This window comes from Coregonus lavaretus, assembly GCF_964263955.1.
Source record: "Coregonus lavaretus genome assembly, chromosome: 40".
NCBI lineage: Eukaryota > Metazoa > Chordata > Actinopteri > Salmoniformes > Salmonidae > Coregonus > Coregonus lavaretus.
The window spans coordinates 11,043,348-11,065,944 of NC_140027.1; the positions used below are offsets into that span (position 1 = coordinate 11,043,348).

At 43.0% G+C, this 22,597-nt stretch overlaps 1 protein-coding gene across 1 annotated transcript; it reads right to left on the reverse strand.

Moving 5' to 3' along the window:
• Nucleotides 1–590: 590 nt before the first annotated feature.
• On the reverse strand, nucleotides 591–22,369 carry LOC311113516 (peroxisomal ATPase PEX6-like). The gene is made up of 17 exons (XM_084156755.1): nucleotides 21,149–22,369; nucleotides 20,688–20,857; nucleotides 20,286–20,369; nucleotides 19,950–20,055; nucleotides 14,113–14,249; nucleotides 13,599–13,710; nucleotides 12,400–12,602; nucleotides 12,067–12,253; nucleotides 11,713–11,789; nucleotides 10,782–10,914; nucleotides 10,113–10,318; nucleotides 8,018–8,079; nucleotides 5,885–5,993; nucleotides 5,271–5,387; nucleotides 4,975–5,052; nucleotides 3,086–3,225; nucleotides 591–2,278 (listed from the first exon to the last, which is right to left on the reverse strand). The coding sequence occupies exons 1-17, from the start codon at nucleotides 22,364–22,366 to the stop codon at nucleotides 2,142–2,144; spliced, it is 3,276 nt and encodes a 1,091-aa protein (XP_084012881.1). The 5' UTR covers nucleotides 22,367–22,369; the 3' UTR covers nucleotides 591–2,141.
• Nucleotides 22,370–22,597: the final 228 nt, after the last annotated feature.

Genomic DNA, 22,597 nt, shown 5'->3' on the forward strand with positions numbered 1-22,597 from the left:
GTGGCATACATTTAGTTGAACAGAACTGACTATCGCTGTGTTCTTAGGATATATATTTTCCAGTCAGAGAATGATTTGTTTCACATAAGGAAATTTGTGTTTGAGTGGGTGAATAAGAAAATAGTGCCTCGCCATGGCTAGCAGGTGTAAATATCTAAACCACAGTAGGCACACATGATTAATGCAACTCTGGGCCAATGACAGAGTCACCATTAACAATCTGACCCATCAATGTTCCTTATTCTACATAAACCATCCAAGTTACTTGAAATGAAAATGAGGTAAATATTCAAAAATCTAATTTAATTGGTCACATACACGTATTTAGCAGATGTTATTGCGGGTGTAGCGAAATGCTTGTATTCCTTTACAAATCGGTAACAACAATTCGAGGCAACACTTTATTACACTCAAATCATAAAGCCTACTTTACAGTGCCATGGACAGGTCATAGAACATATGTTTGGCAATTAACATTTATTTTGTTAACTACATTATCTTATAATACCAATTGTATTTAAGTGAATGGCAGGCTTTCACAAATCATGTATCATGAAATAACATAAACGGCTTTAAAAAATCATGTCCTGCTTATGGCAATGTAGTCTTTATTGGTAAGGTTTCAAGTAAAGCATGTTAATATTTTGGTAAAGTTTATTTTACCAACCCAGGTAATACACTTTTTAAAATCAGAAATCATTTATTACATAAACATTACAATTACTTAACCTGGCTAGGAAAAAAAAGTTTGCACCATTTGAAAGTTATAGTTAACACAATTTGTACATTTGTTTGTCTTCATTTTGTAATCATATTGTCATTTTTGCTACCATGAGATGGGAAGCACAATGTCTCACCATACAAAAATGTAAGTATCCGTTTTTGACATTGATAGCAATCTTTTAATATTTTACATTATTTTATTAATTTATCCTCTTTATACTAAGTTGTCACATTTCACATGTAAATACATAAACTTTCGTTCCACAATCTTCACAAAGGACAAAATTGGAAGTGTCAAAATTATAGTAGTGAATTACGAAACTCTGATTCAAGCTCAACTTTGGTTTGAACCATACACATTGAAATTCCTCCAACAATGTGTCACTCAGAGGAACATCAGCTTTATTACTCATATTTACTCATGCTGTAACAAATGATTTCTTAAAACAATAAACTGCCAACTTAATATAAAGTGTGACCGGATACATTCTCATGGATTGATGCAGCAGCTTTGTTTCAATGTGTATTTGTTCTAAACTGTACTTAAGTGATTCATATTTTTACAATTTTCCATAATTTATTTTATGCGAATGATCTACAGGGTGGAAGAAGGGGAAACTCTGCACCAACCAGTGTTACCCAAAACTTGGCCTAGGAGAACTGCTGATTATGCAGATTTTCCATCAAACCATTGTTTTAATTTGAACTGTTGATGGCTTGGCTGGGTCTATTGTTGCTCAAACAAGTCTCTGAAAGGATGGCTTGTAAAAGAAACCTGCATTCAAAATAGTTTCGGTTGGGGAAGCATTGTAATAATAAACCACTAAGATCTGGAACATTCTGCTGAAATGCAAGACTCAGTAAGAGACAACTTTGCAATGAATGGGCTTAATTGGACAACATATGGCTAGTAACTCCAGTGAGAACAGAGAAACTAAACGAGCAGCAGTGTCACTTTGAGGATATAGAAAAGTGACGTCCCAACATTACTCCTAGAGGGCCACAGACATACTTGTTTTCATTTAAACAACTTACATATGCATTTGTTGCTGCCATTAACACTGCCAAGTTCTGATGCTTAAGCTCAATTCAGAAACTAGTGATTGCAATTTGAACAGTCAATGTAAGGTTTGTGCTGCATATTGGTAAACTGTACAAATGTGTTCCACATACAATATTGTGCATTAAATTAGGTTGAGAACTAGTTTGGTCCCTTGGACTAAATGACACCACTCATTAGTGCAGAGAAATAAAACAAGTAGCAGCCCTCGAGGAAGATAATTTTGCACCCCAGTTTTTGCAGAGCCGACACTCTTGAGGAATACACCCTTGTGGTAGAGGATTGTGGGTAACGTAGTACACGCAGAAGAGAATAGCTTAGCCCCATGCTTGGGCGGCACTAGTCTTGAGTGGCTTGGTTATTTTGTGGTGAGTTTCTGTTGAATTAGTTTATATTTGAGCAGCTCTTGTTCGGAGACGGACGGTTTGAGGCAATCCAATGCTTGGTTAAAGTCTTCGGCAGAGAGCATGAGAGGAGTATCCTCTGTGTCCAGACCTGAGAGGGAGGGAGAGAAATGGAGGGGCAGAGGAAACATTAAAAAGAGAGAATATAGGATACTGAGACGGTCATCTCTTAAAATGCTATTAACAGTACATATGACATGTGTATGACATGGGTATTTAGAAAGGATGATATGAAAGAATGGTATTTTATATATTTTTCCAGTACATCATTTATAATGGTTTAAGTTTTTGTGGAATGAAAAATTCATAGAGAAACATAATTGCCACAAATTTTGCGCTGCAGTAAAAACTTCTGAAAATGACTGAATGATCTCTTATTTTGTGTCCATGTGTTGCTAAAATAAGATACATTCATGTTATGGTTTGTTTCTACATAATATGAGGGGTTGTAGGGATAGGACAAATGCAAGAATGCAGTAGATAAAAAAAAAGAAGGGTTTATAGCATTGAGACTATAGATTTTATAGGCACATTATTTGGGTACAGTATATTGTCCACATAGATTTTCTTTTAAAACTCCAAAAAGTATGTTTTTCAATAAATGGACAAGATAAAGATAGCATTGAAGAGCATGACGGTTGACCATTCTATTTAAATGTAAATATCAAAAGAGGAACTGTTGTATTTTCAATTGATTAGACCGTTTGTATAGCCCACTAATGTGAACTGAGGTACTGAGGCAATCGTACATCACAGTTTTCCATGCTTCGGTTTCAGGCAGGCTTTCAAATATCTGTGTTTAAGCCAACAATTATAGTTTTTACACCTTAAGGAGGATTTTTAAACAGACCTTTACAAGGAAAACATACACGTCTCAATTTGTGAGGGCCAAACGTACCGTCAGTGACACATGCAATCTTCCTCTTAATGGCAGACATCATGGCGTCGGAGCAGAGAGCATACATGTCCGCCCCTGTGAGCTGAGGAGGGCAGCGCTCCACCACATCCTGGAGACTGACACTGGGGTCCACCTTGAACCTGAGAGCACAGAAACACACACACACACACACATTGCAATTAACATACAGCACAAATATCATACAGTGCATTCGGAAAGTATTCAGACCCCTTGACCTTTTCCACATTTTGTTACATTACAGCCTTATTCTAAAATGGATTTTTTATTTTTATTATCCTTCTCAATCTACACTCAATAACCCATCATGATCAAGTAAAAACAGGTTTTTAGAAATGTTTGCAAATTTATTAAAAATTTAAAACGGTAATATTACATTTACATAAATATTCAGACCCTTTACTCAGTACTTTATTGAAGCACCTTTGGCAGCGATTACAGCCTCGAGTCTTCTTGGGTATGACGCTACAACCTTGGCACACCTGTATTTGGGGAGTTTCTCCCTTCTCTGCAGATCCTCTCAAGCGCTGTCAGGTTGGATGGGGAGAGGCGCTGCACAGCTATTTTCAGGTCTCTCCAGAGATGTTCGATCGGGTTCAAGTCCAGGCCCTGGCTGGGCCACTCAAGGACATTCAGAGACTTGTCCCAAAGCCACTCCTGCGTTGTCTTGGCTGTGTGCTTAGGGTCGTTGTCCTGTTTGAAGGTGAACCTTCACCCCAGTCTGAGGTCCTGAGCACTCTGGAGCAGGTTTTCATCAAGGATCTCTCTGTACTTTGCTCCGTTCATCTTTCCCTCAATCCTGACTAGTCTCCCAGTCCCTGACCCTGAAAAACATCCCCACAGCATGATGCTGCCACCACCATGCTTCACCGTAGGGATGGTATTGGCCAGGTGATGAGCGGTGCCTGGTTTCCTCCAGACGTGATGCTTGGCATTCAGGCCAAAGAGTTCAATCTTGGTTTCATCAGATCAGAGTCCTTTAGGTGCCCTTTGGCAAACTCCAAGCGGCCTGTCATGTGCATTTTACTGAGGAGTGGCTTCCGTCTGGCCACTTTACCATAAAAGGTATCTCCCATCTCCACAGAGGAACTCTGTCAGAGTGACCATCGGGTTCTTGGTCACCTCCCTGACCAAGGCCCCTTTCCCCCCGATTGCTCAGTTTGGCCGGGCGGCCAGCTCTAGGAAGAGTCTTGGTGGTTTCAAACTTCTTCCATTTAAGAATGATGGAGGCCACTGTTCTTGGGGATCTTCAATGCTGCTGACATTTTTTTGTACCCTTCCCCAGATCTGTGCCTCGACACAATCCTGTCTCGGAGCTCTACGGACAATTCCGTCGACCTCATGGCTTGGTTTTTGTGCTGACATGCACGGTCAACTGTGGGACCTTATATAGACAAGTGTGTGCCTTTCCAAACCATGTCCAATCAATTTAATTTACCACAGGTGGACTCCAATCAAGTTGTGGAAACATCTCAATGATGAGATGATGGAAACAGGATGTACCCGAGCTCAATTTCAAGTCTCATAACAAATGGTCTGAATACTTATGTAAATAAGGTATCTGTTTATATTTAATACATTTGCAAAATATTCTAAAAACCTGTTTTTGCTTTGTCATTATGGGTTATCGTGTGTAGATTGATGGGGGGAAAATGTATTTAAACCATTTTAGAATAAGGCTGTAACGTAACAAAATGTGGAAAAAGTCAAGGGGTCTGAATACTTTCCGAATGCACTGTATGTTTGCAGCACATTTCTGCACTTTCACCTTGATTCTGCGAGGATAACTATTGAAAACAACACCTGTAGTGTTACCAGCTTTTTGTTGTTCATGTTTGACAATACATTATAATCAGGCAGGACACACTTACTTTCTGACTATGGCCTTCAAAACTTGCAGCTGAGACTCTTTGTCTTCATTGATCCCAACATACACCAATTTGTCAAACCTGAAAGAGCAGCAGAGGAAACCATAAGGTCAAAAACATGATGGAAAATACAAAAAAAGTATTTTAGAACAATAAAGTACAGCCATTTGGTGGCTTGTCCAACATCTAAATGTTGACTTTTTCAAAAGGTACATGTCTGTAGGAGTTTACTGCATAAACATCTGCTTTGTGAGGTGACTCACACTGATTGGCTCGACAAACCGCCATTTGAATCTCACCTGCCAGGTCTGAGCAATGATTGATCGAGCAGGTCTGGTCGGTTGGTGGCTCCAATCACAAACACGTCCCCAGAGGAGTGAAGTCCGTCGAGCTCAGCCAGGAGCTGAGAGACCACCCTACAGTTAACAGAGATCAGGTTCAAACAAGGAAGAAGATGAAATTGTCCTTAGTCACTGATCTATGGTCAGTTTTCTGTTTCCCCCCAATGGTTAAGGTCAGAATTTGGGGAGGATAAACTGATCCTATACAAATGAGGGAAGCAGGGATTTACAAGAAAAGACAGTTGCTGGCAAGCACTGAAAATCTTCAGAATAAGCAAAACACCTTCATAATATTTTAATGCTCCACAAAATAACATTGTGTCAGTACTAAGACTATTCAATATCCACACACTTTCATTGGCCTCATTGAGAGAATAGGAATGTAAAAGGCCCAGTTTCCACTATTAAAAAATGTTTGTCAAACAAGGGTGACTCTGGACCTCCAAGATAACCCGTGTTTGTTGCATTATATTTTATATGACGTGCTCTAACTGCTTTGTCGAAATGTAATTTTCTAAAAATTATAATGATCATTTTCAGTGGTGAATCCTCCAAAGATCAATCCCACCCACCTGTCCATGACTCCACCCGAGTCTCCACTGCGCCCTCTGTTGGGCGCTAGAGAGTCGAGCTCATCAAAGAAGATGATACAGGGGGCCGCTGCTCGAGCTTTGGAGAACACTGAATAACAGAGAGGAAGACCCATTTTATTGGATATCATATGTACAGGACAGTTACATCATAGGCCATTGGCTCTATTTGATACACTGCCGATTTTGCAGGTTTTCCTACTTACAAAGCATGTAGAGGTCTGTCATTTTTATCATAGGTACACTTCAACTGTGAGAGACGGAATCTAAAACAAAAATCCAGAAAAATCACATTGTAAAATGCAAATGAAGTAATTCATTTGCATTTTATTGCATGACATAAGTATTTGATACATCAGAAAAGCAGAACTTAATATTTGGTACAGAAACCTTTGTTTGCAATTACAGAGATCATATGTTTCCTGTAGGTCTTGACCAGGTTTGCACACACTGCAGCAGGGATTTTGGCCCACTCCTCCATACAGACCTTCTCCAGATCCATCAGGTTTCGGGGCTGTCGCTGGGCAATACGGACTTTCAGCTTCCTCCAAAGATTTTCTATTGGGTTCAGGTCTGGAGACTGGCTAGGCCACTCCAGGACCTTGAGATGCTTCTTACGGAGCCACTCCTTAGTTGCCCTGGCTGTGTGTTTTGGGTTGTTGTCATGCTGGAAGACCCAGCCACGACCCATCTTCAATGCTCTTACTGAGGGAAGGAGGTTGTTGGCCAAGATCTCGCGATACATGGCCCCATCCATCCTCCCCTCAATACGGTGCAGTCGTCCTGTCCCCTTTGCAGAAAAGCATCCCCAAAGAATGATGTTTCCACCTCCATGTTTCACAGTTGGGATGGTGTTCTTGGGGTTGTACTCATCCTTCTTCCTCCAAACACGGCGAGTGGAGTTTAGACTAAAAAGCTCTATTTTTGTCTCATCAGACCACATGACCTTCTCCCATTCCTCCTCTGGATCATCCAGATGGTCATTGGCAAACTTCAGATGGCCTGGACATGCGCTGGCTTGAGCAGGGGGACCTTGCGTGTGCTGCAGGATTTTAATCCATGACGGCGTAGTGTGTTACTAATGGTTTTCTTTGAGACTGTGGTCCCAGCTCTCTTCAGGTCATTGACCAGGTCCTGCCGTGTAGTTCTGGGCTGATCCCTCACCTTCCTCATGATCATTGATGCCCCACGAGGTGAGATCTTGCATGGAACCCCAGACCAAGGGTGATTGACCGTCATCTTGAACTTCTTCCATTTTCTAATAATTGCGCCAACAGTTGTTGCCTTCTCACCAAGCTGCTTGCCTATTGTCCTGTAGCCCATCCCAGCCTTGTGCAGGTCTACAATTTTATCCCTGATGTCCTTACACAGCTCTCTGGTCTTGGCCATTGTGGAGAGGTTGGAGTCTGTTTGATTGAGTGTGTGGACAGGTGTTTTTATACAGGTAACGAGTTCAAACAGGTGCAGTTAATACAGGTAATGAGTGGAGAACAGGAGGGCTTCTTAAAGAAAAACTAACAGGTCTGTGAGAGCCGGAATTCTTACTGGTTGGTAGGTGATCAAATACTTATGTCATGCAATAAAACGCAAATTAATTACTTAAAAATCATACAATGTGATTTTCTGGATTTTTGTTTTACATTCTGTCTCTCACAGTTGAAGTGTACCTATGATAAAAATTACAGACCTCTACATGCTTTGTAAGTAGGAAAACCTGCAAAATCGGCAGTGTATCAAATACTTGTTCTCCCCACTGTATATGTAGACTTGACCTCTGGTCTTCACTAGTATGTTTTCAGACAATGCAACAGGAGCATGAAGAACAAGAAGCACTTGTTGGATATTTGTTGGATATCACACAGACGTGTCGGTCAATAGACCTTCATCAGGGTTTTACAGAGAGGTGTAAACTGCTCTGCTTTTGAAATGCACAACGCATACAGTTGATTGCATCTATTCAACTAGGGCCCGATTTAGAGTTGAGATAAGCGCGTGCAATGCAGAAAAGGTCAATTTGACTAAACCTTACTGGCAAGCCATGCGCCCAGCCCAGGGGAGTTGAACAAACAGCCATATTCAGGTCAAACAGTAATCTAAACCCACTACTACACTCACCCTCTCTTACGTTCTCCTCGCTTTGACCCACGTACATGTTGATGAGTTCCGGGCCTTTGACACTAAACGAAGGGGAAGACAAAGCCATCAGGATTCAAGCACAATCATTCAGCTGAATGTGTGAAACAAATATGGATGATATGCTTATTCACCACAAGACGCTCATTACCCGGTGTCGGGCTCAGGGGGGTGCAACATTACAGAACAATCAGATATACAGTGAGGGAAAAAAGTATTTGATCCCCTGCTGATTTTGTACATTTGCCCACTGACAAAGAAATGATCAGTCTATAATTTTAATGGTAGGTTTATTTGAACATTGAGAGACAGAATAACAACAAAAAAATCCAGAAAAACGCATGTCAAAAATGTTATAAATTGATTTGCATTTTAATGAGGGAAATAAGTATTTGACCCCCTCTCAATCAGAAAGATTTCTGGCTTCCAGGTGTCTTTTATACAGGTAACGAGCTGAGATTAGGAGCACACTCTTAAAGGGAGTTCTCCTAATCTCAGTTTGTTACCTGTATAAAAGACACCTGTCCACAGAAGCAATCAATCAATCAGATTCCAAACTCTCCACCATGGCCAAGACCAAAGAGCTCTCCAAGGATGTCAGGGACAAGATTGTAGACCTACACAAGGCTGGAATGGGCTACAAGACCATCGCCAAGCAGCTTGGTGAGAAGGTGACAACAGTTGGTGTGAGTATTCGCAAATGGAAGAAACACAAAAGAACTGTCAATCTCCCTTGGCCTGGGGCTCCATGCAAGATCTCACCTCGTGGAGTTGCAATGATCATGAGAACGGTGAGGAATCAGCCCAGAACTACACGGGAGGATCTTGTCAATGATCTCAAGGCAGCTGGGACCATAGTCACCAAGAAAACAATTGGTAACACACTACGCCGTGAAGGACTGAAATCCTGCAGTGCCCGCAAGGTCCCCCTGCTCAAGAAAGAACATATACATGCCCGTCTGAAGTTTGCCAATGAACATCTGAATGATTCAGAGGAGAACTGGGTGAAAGTGTTGTGGTCAGATGAGACCAAAATCGAGCTCTTTGGCATCAACTCAACTCGCCGTGTTTGGAGGAGGAATACTGCCTATGACCCCAAGAACACCATCCCCACCGTCAAACATGGAGGTGGAAACATTATGCTTTGGGGGTGTTTTTCTGCTAAGGGGACAGGACAACTTCACCGCATCAAAGGGACGATGGACAGGGCCATGTACCATCAAATCTTGAGTGAGAACCTCCTTCCCTCAGCCAGGGCATTGAAAATGGGTCGTGGATGGGTATTCCAGCATGACAATGACCCAAAACTCACGGCCAAGGCAACAAAGGAGTGGCTCAAGAAGAAGCCCATTAAGGTCCTGGAGTGGCCTAGCCAGTCTCCAGACCTTAATCCCATAGAAAATCTGTGGAGGGAGCTGAAGGTTCGAGTTGCCAAACTTCAGCCTCGAAACCTTAATGACTTGGAGAAGATCTGCAAAGAGGAGTGGGACAAAATCCCTCCTGAGATGTGTGCAAACCTGGTGGCCAACTACAAGAAACGTCTGACCTCTGTGATTGCCAACAAAGTTTTTGCCACCAAGTACTAAGTCATGTTTTGCAGAGGGGTCAAATACTTATTTCCCTCATTAAAATGCAAATCAATTTATAACATTTTTGACATGCGTTTTTCTGGATTTTTTTGTTGTTATTCTGTCTCTCACTGTTCAAATAAACCTACCATTAAAATTATAGACTGATCATGTCTTTGTCAGTGGGCAAACGTACAAAATCAGCAGGGGATCAAATACTTTTTTCCCTCACTGTACATATATTATGTAGAACAAGACACACTTCTCCGTCACTTAGAATAGGGAATGTTGGCTCTACATAAAAAAATATATATCTGCAACATTCCATGACATTTCTCCAGCTTTCTCATCCCTTTTACCTGACACCAAGGACGTGTCCATTCGGGAGAAAACTTTTGAGGGAAACAGGGAGGTGCTATCTGAACACTTTTTTCCGTTGCAACCGTTTCGCTACAGTGTGCCCTACTGAACTTGACCCAGTCTTCCAGTCTCCTCTGGTTGTCTCCTACCTGAGGAAGGTCATGGAGCACTCGGTAGCCACGGCCTTGGCCAGCAGGGTTTTGCCCGTGCCGGGGGGCCCGTAGAGGAGCAGCCCGGCTCGGCGCAGGCCCAGGGACAGCAGCTCGGGCCTCTCCAGGGGCAGCTGCACCGTGTCAAGGATCTCCCGCTTCACCTGCTGCAGGCCGCCAACGTCCTGCCAGCGCACACTGGGGATCTGACCCCACACACACACAGGAATGTTACACTTTCCCTCCATAAGCAGTTGATCAGTGTCAGTCTCCTCTGAGCCAGTGAAACATGGGCTACAGTCCAATTCTCTTCCCATCTCGTGAAGTGTGCACTCGTACACTTCCCCTCATTTAAAAGGAATGGACTGGTGTGAAGAATATGGTGGAAACTCCCTCCAGCCATGCTTGCACCAATCCAATGCTTTTTTAAATGCATGAGGGGGAGTGAACGAGTGCACACTTCTGGAGAAGTACCAGAGCCATGGGTTTCATCTAAACTGCTAAAAAAATCTTGTCTCTCCTTTATCTGCACTGACAGGAAAACAACATGGTGGACGGTCATTAGGCTGGCTTTCACCTGGGCAGTTCTTTCAGACCAATGCAATGTAGGAAAGGGACGATTATTTAGATAATTGAGAAATAGCCACGCGCCCCATTTTCGGGGTGTACCTTTGGGGCGCCGATGGCCTGAGAGTGGGCATCTTGGAGGGTCTCCAATGCATTGGTGAAGTCCTGGGCCAGGACGGTTACCCCACAGGCACAGAGGTCCTCTTCCTCCTGCACACTGGCCCCCTCTGGGAAACTGAACAAAAATGCCTGCTTCAGTCATTCTGTAGTGGTATGATATCCTTTTGATATAATTCCTCTAGCAGTAGCAGCAGCAGTAGCAGTAGTAGTAGTAGTAGTAGCAGTAGTAGTAGTAGCAGTAGCAGTAGCAGTAGCAGTAGCAGTAGCAGTAGTAGTAGCAGTAGTAGTCGTAGTAGTCGTAGTAGCAGTAGCAGTAGTAGTAGTAGTAGTAGCAGTAGCCGTAGTAGTAGTAGTAGTAGCCGTAGTAGTAGTAGTAGCAGTAGTAGCCGTAGTAGTCGTAGTAGCAGTAGTAGCCGTAGTAGTAGTAGTAGCAGTAGTAGTAGCAGTAGTAGTCGTAGTAGCAGTAGTAGTCGTAGTAGCAGTAGTAGCCGTAGTAGTCGTAGTAGCAGTAGTAGCAGTAGTAGTCGTAGTAGCAGTAGTAGCCGTAGTAGCAGTAGTAGCAGTAGTAGTAGTCGTAGTAGCAGTAGTAGCAGTAGTAGCAGTAGCAGTAGTAGCCGTAGTAGTAGTAGTAGTAGCCGTAGTAGTAGTCGTAGTAGCAGTAGTAGTAGCAGTAGTAGTAGCAGTAGTAGCAGTCGTAGTAGCAGTCGTAGCAGTAGTAGGAGTAGTAGTCGTAGTAGCAGTAAACTTGGTTATGAAATTGGCTTTGCAGCAGAATTATATTCATAAAATCAACAGAGACAATCACAAGGAATAGGACACAATATACAACATAACAAGAAGAACACATTGCGTATAGTTGCTAGAGTTCAGCGGATATTCAGTGGGGAAGAGCAATTGCGGGAGGAAAACTCACCAGGATTGGAGTATCCTTCTGTGGGCGGCTTTACCAGCCTGAGTCAGCAGTGCACTGAGGTCCCCCAATAGAAAGCCCTGGGAGTCGAGAGAGAAATATAAAAAGAGGACAGAGGGGGAGGTGTTAGAAGGATCATCAAAAGTCACTGTCCTTCCGAATCAAATGTGTCTCTTCCACAAAACTAAACTCACTTCCATAGATTCTCAATTGGTCTCTAAACCAATCGGGTGCCTTTTAAATCCTTGAAGGGGGATGTGAACAAGTGAACGCATCAGAAATATTGGGGAGAATCAGAATTGGCCTGGTGTCTATGAAGTATGAATCTAATGGCTAAACCTATGCTAAGGATCTCACCGCAGTGTGCTTGGCCAGCCTGGACAGGTTGACGTCCCTCCCCAGGGGCAGGCCCTCGCTGAGGCTGGCCAGCATAGCCCGGCGCTGCTCCTCACTGGGGCTCTCTATCGACACCTGGTGGATAAAGGCTGCCATCACGTCAGACGACAGCTCCCGGGGCTTACTCACCGCCGCCACCACGACCACGCTAAGAGGGAGAGAGAGAGGACAGTGACGGAGGTTACACACGTAGCCGTTCCTTCTGTATGCGCGTGCAGGCAGTAGCTTACAGTAGTAACAAAGGCACTGCATACATCGATTGAATTGTAACCTTGGTTAAGATGGATGGGCTACCTGGAAGGGGTGTGGGCAATGAACTGGCACAGGGCGGCCATGACCCTGGCATCCTCCTCGGTGCCATCCCTGGGCTGGCCCAGCAGCTGCAGGTTCCTGAGCAGCAGGATGCACGGCCGGTGGGCCTCAGCTCGCTGGAAGACAGACTTCATCTTGGCCTCACAGGCGGCGGCCGTGTCAGCGCAGAGGGTCACACAGTCCACCTGCACAGGGGGCAGAGTGAGAGAGGGAAAATTTGAATATTTCCAAACATTTGACATAAGCAACTTAAAGAGCCACTGAACACGCCGATTGGCACGTGTGTTTTCCTGACCAGTTCTGCATTTAATTATGTTTGTCCTCCATGAGACACTGTAGCCTATTTCACTTCCTCAAAATCTCCAGAATGAATCTAAGATAACTCAACAAATCTGTAATTATTTTGACGTTTTTGCAGATTATGTTTTAGTTGCGCAATTTCACATCTAACTAAGGTTTTTAGTGCAGTATTTCTCAAGTCAAAAAATGTGCAAGCTGTTGTCTTATGTAAACAAAGTCGGAGCTGCTGTGCAGTCTGTCTCACTGTCTATGCTATTGGATAGAGCGCAATCACCGCAGCGGTTCACCCCATGTTAGTGGGCAAATGGACATCTTCAAATCAAAACCCAACCTTAATTATCCGTTGTGATGCATTGATGTGCCAAACTCCGTTTTAGACGAGAGTGACTTAATTACCAAAATTATCCTATTTACACTTTGTAGTCAATTTTGACACTAGAATAAATGTTTCTAAATCCTATCAATGCCACATAGGCCATTTTCAAAGGAATTAGTTGCTTTTTAAAGGTAGTCGCTCTTTAAGACTAAAGTTAAGTCCCATAACGACAGATCTCCATCTCAGTGCTGGAACTGACTCAATGTAAGCTTTGTTTTCGTCACATATCTATTAGGAGCCTTGGGAGAAAAAGTGTGTACTTTGTGTATTGACTTACAAAGAAAAGTGGCTGGATAGCCTTAGATTTGATCCGCTCACAGACTTTATTTGACACTAAATTAAATCTTACTAAAAATAAAAACTACTACTTTAATGTCCCAAACTTGTAGCGCGTGCCTCAATTCTAATGGCTATAGAGCCAGTAACCCCAGAAAAACTAACACATGTACATTTGTATTTTAATTCAAATATTGTAATAAGCCAGTTGTGTGATCCTGAAGGATACCTTCACTAAGTGTAGATGGAGTCTACGGCATGCAGCTCTGACTGAGGTGAATTTGCCATTTCCACTCGGTCCCAGAAGGAGGATGGTGCATCCGCTCGTCAGAGCAGCAGAGCTTTAAAAAAATAAATAAAATAAAAATAATAGACAAGTCAGCATAGACATACAAAGGAGTGTGGATAACAGTTCTTCTACATACAGTATCCTGTTATATTGTCTCTGACTAAATCTTGTTCACTTACACTTTACATATTGTTTACCGTGTTGCCCTGGGTCCGCGGTATCAGCTGACATATACAAGCCAATCATGGTAAACGTGATGATTTGAATTGCATTTATGTCCGTTTTCAGGAAGATGCCCTACCTGAACTACCTGAACTTCCAATAAGATGTCAGATAAGAAACTCTTGTTTCTGTTGCAAAGCATTTTCCATTGCAAAACTTTTTGCTACGGTTTGCACTAATGAATACGGCCCAGTTGCGTAAGATGATGTCATCCTGCTGAGTTAACACTGACCTTTCATTCATGTGAGGCTGGATGATAGTGGAGAATTGGTCCACGGTGCTGGAGAGCCCAGGAGGAGACAGGCTAGTCCAGAGGGAAGGCTCCTCGCCAACAAGGGAACAGGGAGCCAGGCTATTGGTGGAGCCGCCCTAAAAGGACAAGTAATATGCATGGGAGGTGTCACAATTGGAGACAGGTGTTTGAAGCAGCAGAAGAGTGTAGGAGCGGTTGCTAAATAACTGTAAACAACTTTAGCTGACTAGCGGATCATCTTGGCCAACTGTGGGGTGAAACAATTCTCTCATTTATCGTTAATTAGCCACCGCAAATTGCTTTGCTAGCAAATGCGATGCCGTCTCCAAAATTGCAAGGGGTTTCCAGTCATGTTTACTTTGACGTTTGTGACGTCTCTACTTTTAGGCTAGTAGCCAATCGTCAAAAAGGGCTTTCGTTTTCATAATGAGACAGATCCTCTCCAACCTGGCATTTCTTCATAATGAGACAGATCCTCTCCAACCTGGCATTTCTTCATAATGAGACAGATACTCTCCAACCTGGCATTTCTTCATAATGAGACAGATCCTCTCCAACCTGGCATTTCTTCATAATGAGACAGATCCTCTCCAACCTGGCATTTCTTCATAATGAGACAGATCCTCTCCAACCTGGCATTTCTTCATAATGAGACAGATCCTCTCCAACCTGGCATTTCTTCATAATGAGACAGATCCTCTCCAACCTGGCATTTCTTCATAATGAGACAGATCCTCTCCAACCTGGCATTTCTTCATAATGAGACAGATACTCTCCAACCTGGCATTTCTTCATAATGAGACAGATACTCTCCAACCTGGCATTTCTTCATAATGAGACAGATACTCTCCAACCTGGCATTTCTTCATAATGAGACAGATCCTCTCCAACCTGGCATTTCTTCATAATGAGACAGATCCTCTCCAACCTGGCATTTCTTCATAATGAGACAGATACTCTCCAACCTGGCATTTCTTCATAATGAGACAGATACTCTCCAACCTGGCATTTCTTCATAATGAGACAGATCCTCTCCAACCTGGCATTTCTTCATAATGAGACAGATCCTCTCCAACCTGGCATTTCTTCATAATGAGACAGATCCTCTCCAACCTGGCATTTCTTCATAATGAGACAGATCCTCTCCAACCTGGCATTTCTTCATAATGAGACAGATCCTCTCCAACCTGGCATTTCTTCATAATGAGACAGATCCTCTCCAACCTGGCATTTCTTCATAATGAGACAGATCCTCTCCAACCTGGCATTTCTTCATAATGAGACAGATCCTCTCCAACCTGGCATTTCTTCATAATGAGACAGATCCTCTCCAACCTGGCATTTCTTCATAATGAGACAGATCCTCTCCAACCTGGCATTTCTTCATAATGAGACAGATCCTCTCCAACCTGGCATTTCTTCATAATGAGACAGATCCTCTCCAACCTGGCATTTCTTCATAATGAGACAGATCCTCTCCAACCTGGCATTTCTTCATAATGAGACAGATCCTCTCCAACCTGGCATTTCTTCATAATGAGACAGATCCTCTCCAACCTGGCATTTCTTCATAATGAGACAGATGCTCTCCAACCTGGCATTTCTTCATAATGAGACAGATCCTCTCCAACCTGGCATTTCTTCATAATGAGACAGATCCTCTCCAACCTGGCATTTCTTCATAATGAGACAGATCCTCTCCAACCTGGCATTTCTTCATAATGAGACAGATCCTCTCCAACCTGGCATTTCTTCATAATGAGACAGATCCTCTCCAACCTGGCATTTCTTCATAATGAGACAGATGCTCTCCAACCTGGCATTTCTTCATAATGAGACAGATCCTCTCCAACCTGGCATTTCTTCATAATGAGACAGATCCTCTCCAACCTGGCATTTCTTCATAATGAGACAGATCCTCTCCAACCTGGCATTTCTTCATAATGAGACAGATCCTCTCCAACCTGGCATTTCTTCATAATGAGACAGATCCTCTCCAACCTGGCATTTCTTCATAATGAGACAGATCCTCTCCAACCTGGCATTTCTTCATAATGAGACAGATCCTCTCCAACCTGGCATTTCTTCATAATGAGACAGATCCTCTCCAACCTGGCATTTCTTCATAATGAGACAGATCCTCTCCAACCTGGCATTTCTTCATAATGAGACAGATCCTCTCCAACCTGGCATTTCTTCATAATGAGACAGATCCTCTCCAACCTGGCATTTCTTCATAATGAGACAGATCCTCTCCAACCTGGCATTTCTTCATAATGAGACAGATCCTCTCCAACCTGGCATTTCTTCATAATGAGACAGATCCTCTCCAACCTGGCATTTCTTCATAATGAGACAGATCCTCTCCAACCTGGCATTTCTTCATAATGAGACAGATCCTCTCCAACCTGGCATTTCTTCATAATGAGACAGATCCTCTCCAACCTGGCATTTCTTCATAATGAGACAGATCCTCTCCAACCTGGCATTTCTTCATAATGAGACAGATCCTCTCCAACCTGGCATTTCTTCATAATGAGACAGATCCTCTCCAACCTGGCATTTCTTCATAATGAGACAGATACTCTCCAACCTGGCATTTCTTCATAATGAGACAGATCCTCTCCAACCTGGCATTTCTTCATAATAACACAGATACTCTCCAACCTGGCATTTCTTCGTAATGAGACAGATCCTATCCAACCTGGCAACCCAGGTATAACAAAGCAGAACCATGTTTTTCCATATCTCTAAGGTCTCCCATATATTAAATGGATGGTTGTATAATTTTTCTTTACTGCAAAAGTGGTTAAATTGATAGATATCGTGGCACACCCCCTTAACGCAAACAGCGCAGAATAATGCCTGGCTGGAGGAGGGGGCGTGGTCCACATAAGCACGTGACCCAAAATTGCAAGCTTTGAATTTAGAATACAAGTAGTCAGTTGTCTGCCCTACAAACACAAAGAAACAACAGTAGGATATCTTAATGCATCTGGGAAATATAGAACTGTAAACATACAGATACAATAGTCGGAAATATCAACTATGAATATTTATGATTAATGTAAACGTTATCTTTTGGTAGCTGTTCAATAGACGACTTTCCAAGTTACATTCTCTCTCATTCAGTGCTGTATGGTCCTGCCTGACAAAAATACACAGTGACACGTTTTGGGGCTCAGACACCGAAAACTGTCTTTTTTTTTTTTTTTTTTCTCAGTCAAAGGTTCCTGTGTGGATTGGATATGTTTAGCCCCTACTCTTGCAACTACATTAGGGGGCCCCCTAGATTTGACTCCAAATTAAATATGGTGTCCAAAATCCAATATGGCTGCCACATTACCATGAAATGGTGTTTAAATCACCTGTATATGTTCACATTTTAAGAGATACATTTTTCAGATGTGTACTGCACTTATGACCTGTACTCAAGACTAATTTTTGTGTACTTCATCTATGTTAGAAATCCAATATGCCCACCATATACACTCAAACACCTTTGTCTGGATATATAAAAAGGCAGCAGACTGCATGGCATGGCAGCACCAAGTATTCCAAGTCACAAGCCTCTTTGACGGTCAATGAGGCAACTGGGAGGCTCCAACAAAAGGAAAGAGAATCCAACCCTGGGCTCTGACACCCTCTCCCTAGCGCTACAACTTTCCCCTACTGTGGTATAACTTTGCTCTTAAGTCACCTCCTTATAATTTAGAAGTGAGCTTTGATTCATTGCTAGTCCAATTCGTCTGCCTGAATCAAACATGACCTTCCACTGGCTCACTGCATTTGTGATGCACATTGGGATGTTCCCGTGCACTTTTATCCTGTTCGGGTTGAGCTGGCACATTGCTTCTTCCAGAAAAACATGCCCACCATCCTGGCTGTCTGCCCTGGAGTTGCTGTATATGTTAACCTGGTGACAGTTCTGGTGTATGGGGAGAATGCAACCACACATCACAAGCACTAGAATGAACCAACACAACCTGACACTCATTGACAAGAAATGCCATCAACTTCGTGGGCCTTCACATGACATAGGAATTGCATCTCTCCAATATCAATAACATCCTGAATCTCCCAGAACATTCCTTGATAAGCTCACTCCACCATCAGCCCTTCCCTCTGGCAGTTACTAGAGACAGAGACACCATGGAACTGGACTGCCACATGTCAGGCCATTCACAGCCAAAACGCCATCTGGAAAATGCTGCTGTGCATTGCCCTCATACGTACCCATTTTGCTACCAACCTGAACTAGACTCGCATGTGAAGAATTCGCTTTCACGCTCCTCTGCAACCCTTTTACTGTCCATCAAAGCCCAGGGATCATCTTCAGATGTACGTGTGTGGAGCTGTACTACGTCTCTTACAGGACTGGGCGTGCCCCAGTCCGTTATCAATGCCAACCACCCACAGTTAATATCGGACAAATTATCATCCTAACTGACTTCCAAAGGAATATAAAGAAATATGTAGAAAAGTATGTTTGTGACAGCCCTTTCACAGACTCTCCTTACAACCAGACAACCAACCATTCCACTACTGGAGTCGCCCAGCATCATTCAGGCTGGGATAACATTCCAGTTAGTCAATGGGTCTCTTTGGTATGCAAGCTGCATCTGCTGACTGACTATACCGAACTGTAGAAATGGAATCACAGCCCCAATACCCCGCCAGTCATACAGGAAGGATACTGGCCTTATCGCTGCATCTTGCATCTTGCCAAGAATGACCAGTTAACGGTGCAAGCACATCAGGCCCCAGAACTACAACCACCACTGGCTACTTAGTCTCCTCACCCTGTTAGGACACACTCATGTCCTGGTCACCTCAAAGACTTTGAATCAACCTTGCACACGTAGTTTTAGTGGGGAAAAGAGGGCTGTACATATACACTACTAGAGTAGCTGACTCTTGTATTACGGTTGCGGTGTGCTTGCTGTTACGCTACGGTGTGATTATGTCGTGAAAGAGAAAGGGGGTATACCTAGTCAGTTGCACAACTGAATGCATTCAACCGAAATGCGTCTTCCGTATTTAACCCAACCCGTCTGAATCAGAGGTGCGGGGGGCTGCCTTAATTGCCATCCACATCATCAGCATCCAGGAGCAGTTGTTGTTGGGGGTTAATAGCCACATCATCAAAAGACATGTAACTGTATGCATTTCTGTCAGACAGGACCATACAGCACTGAATGAGAGAAAATGTAACTTGGAAAGTTGTCTATTGAACAGCTACCAAAAAGTGAAGTTTACATTCATCATAAATATTCATAGTTGATATTTCCCGACTATTGTATCTGTGTGTTTACAGGTCTATATTTCCAAGATGCATAAAGATATCCTAATGCTGTTTGTTTGTGTATGTAGGGCAGACAGCGGACTACTTGTATTTAACATTTTCACAATATCAGAGCTTGCAATATTGGGTTACATGAGCTTATGTGGCCCACCCCCCTCCAGCCAGGCATGATTCTGCACTTTCTGAGTTAAGGGGGTGTGTCATAATATCTATAAATTTAACCACTTTTGCAGTAATATATTTTTACACAACCATCCATTTCATATATGGGAGACCTTAAAGATATGTGAAAACATGGTTGTGTTTTGTTATACCTCGGGTAGGAGTATCTCAACATTTTGGGGGGCCTTGTCACTAGCCTATTTCCAAGCGTAGTCCTATGTAAATACCTACTTCACCACTCAAAAGAGCATGACATAACTAGCATTGAACGTTCACTTATGCATGCAGTCTTAAAACCGTCTGGATCTGGCTACCGATGTGACATTTTATGTCAAAAGTTCAAACGTACCATGTATAGAGATGTGTGGACAGTGTCTGCCAGGTAAGGACCTTGGTCTTCCTCCTCCTCTGTAGAGCCACAAACCTTTTTCACTTTGAAATACACAACCGGCCACCTAACAAAAGTTCAGAGTTCCAAGTAAGAAGAGTGTAATTGAATACCCAATCATGTGCTCATGTAGATTTGACGTAAAGAAGCAAGATATGGTGGCACGCCATATTATCTGACCACACACACAGTAGTATAGGAGAAACATTTGTTAAAACATTATGGTCAACCTCCCTCTGTTGTTCTGAGTGTAAATGTATAAATAAGTGTAAGCATTAGTCTGCTTGACGCGTGGACCTTGTGATTCCCTCAGAGTTGCTCTCCAAGACTTCAGGATGGCCTTCAGATGGGATTCCCAAAACACCCCCCAGCTGCACAAGTCTGGGAGAGAAGGAACAAAGGTCAAAGATAAAAGGTCAAATACAGCATGGTGCGTTCAAAACAAATCCTACAGGGAAGATGCAACAAACCAATAACAGTGGGGAAACAGTATGAAGCACAAACCAAGGCCAGGGTCATATTCATTAGTGCACACAATAGCAAAACGTTTTGCAACAAACGGAAAACGGGAGTTTCTTATAGGCCAAATTCAGGTAGTCCCTCCCCAATTTCGGCCAATTCGCTTCCGTTTGGTTACTAATGAACACATTTTTTTTATATATAATTAGTACAGATAGAACGGAATAGTATTTCACTAACCTTGGTATGGTAAAGTGCCCACAGAGGATACTGTCAAAGGGACCATGAGAACTGTATTCTGGGGAGATGACAGCATCAATGTGGAGTTCTTTGGCAAATAGCGGTGATGCTGTTCGAGAGAGGCTCTCAGAAAGCTGAGGACCTGACTGAGAAAGGACCTGGTTCCATCTCTGAGAGAATTCAAAGAAATACAGCAAAGAATTCAGCATAATGATCATTATTATGTGTAGACAAATCTGTGTCCCAAATTGTCAGTTGCTTGGATGTTCCAGGATTTGAGAATGGGTGTATATGGGCATGCACATCCCTTTCATATTAAACTTTCCCTTGAACCTATTCAAATTGATTTAGGAGAAAATAGTTGCAATGACAACCTGCATGCAAATGAGAATGGAGGACTTCGCACAACACTTAACTTTCAACTAAAATGTAAGAACAAATATGTACAAATATTTACTCACCTTTATCTTCACAGCTCTGCTACTGACTGGCACTGGCTCTCCATTTGACAAGTTGAACCAATGAGTCGCCGATATGAAGCCAACGTTGTCTTGAAGATCCAACTCGGCACACTTGCTGAAATCTGCCACAACAACCGAGCCGAGGTGGACTCTTTCGGCGCCCTTGGATGGCTCTTTGGCAGATGCGTTCTCATCAGCTTGCCCGGGACTTCGCAGGTAATCGCCTCTGTAGGACGTCTTTGTCATTTCAGATGAGCAGTTAAAACTAGACACCACTACCCACTCACGGTTGAATAACCCGAGTTTGAGCAGCAACTGTTTGCTTACGACAACAGCACTGTCGAAATCGATTTCAGCCTCGGGCTTGTCCACTAGTACAATTCTCCCTTGACGGTACAAGCGAGGCATATCCACGATTCTGACATCCAGCCTACACTCCAGCGCTTGCAAAAAAGCTGAGAAACTCGAGTCCCATACTTGCCTGTTGTCAAGTAATGAGCTTCCCCCGCCAAGACTATTCGCGTAGTGCGCAAAATCAGAGACAAATAGCGAGGTCAAAGTTCTAGTTGCCAAAGCATTATATGTTTCCAGTGCGCCACGTTGCGCGATGTCTCTGCAGTCGGTGACCACCAATGTTGTGTTGATTGTGATCATCCCCTGCGTTACAGGTGTACACTCCAACACAACTAAGTCGAACAGATATTGTTGCACTTGAGATATATCATCTCCAAGTAGAGGGTGATAGGGAAGTGATAGCGAGTCCCCTTGTCGTGCCAATAGTAGTTGCCCTTGGCACGAAGCCAGTATGAGAAGTCCATTGGAAAACGTATCCGAGCTTGCCCACTTGAAACTCTGTCTTGTTCGTGCCCCTATAACAACCTTTCTAAGGGCAAACGGTGACAGTGAGCGTACAGCCCCCCTTATATCATCCTGAAGACCATAGTGTTTGAGAAAGAGCTTACTTGTGTACAGTTTTAAAGTTGTGTTGTTTCCATCCGCCGCACAGCCTGGCGTCTCCTCCTCTGTCGAGTGCGCGCAGAGCAAAACACCAGTTTTCCCGAGTGTTTGACGTATCCGTGAGGTAAATAAAAGGGTCGAAGTAGGCTCATTGCAACTTGGAAACGCATATCTAAATTGTGACTTGAAAACAAGCACGTGCAAAGGATTTAAGTGCGTTGGAAATGTATCTAAACATGACAGTTCAACCTGAGCTGCCATGTTCGAAAAAAATGATTGCGCAATATTTTGTCCGGAAGTGAAAGCAGCTCGGGTGAAACAAGTCTTTCCCAAACGTTCCTTTGAAGACTGAATAAAACATTAACTTTTGCAATTTATAGATAGACCTACAAAAAGTATCTGTAAATAACAAAAATAAACTCTCTGAATAATGAAATAAGAAAAATGCACGCTCACAGCATATTGCATAGGGCTTACTAAGTACAAAATGCA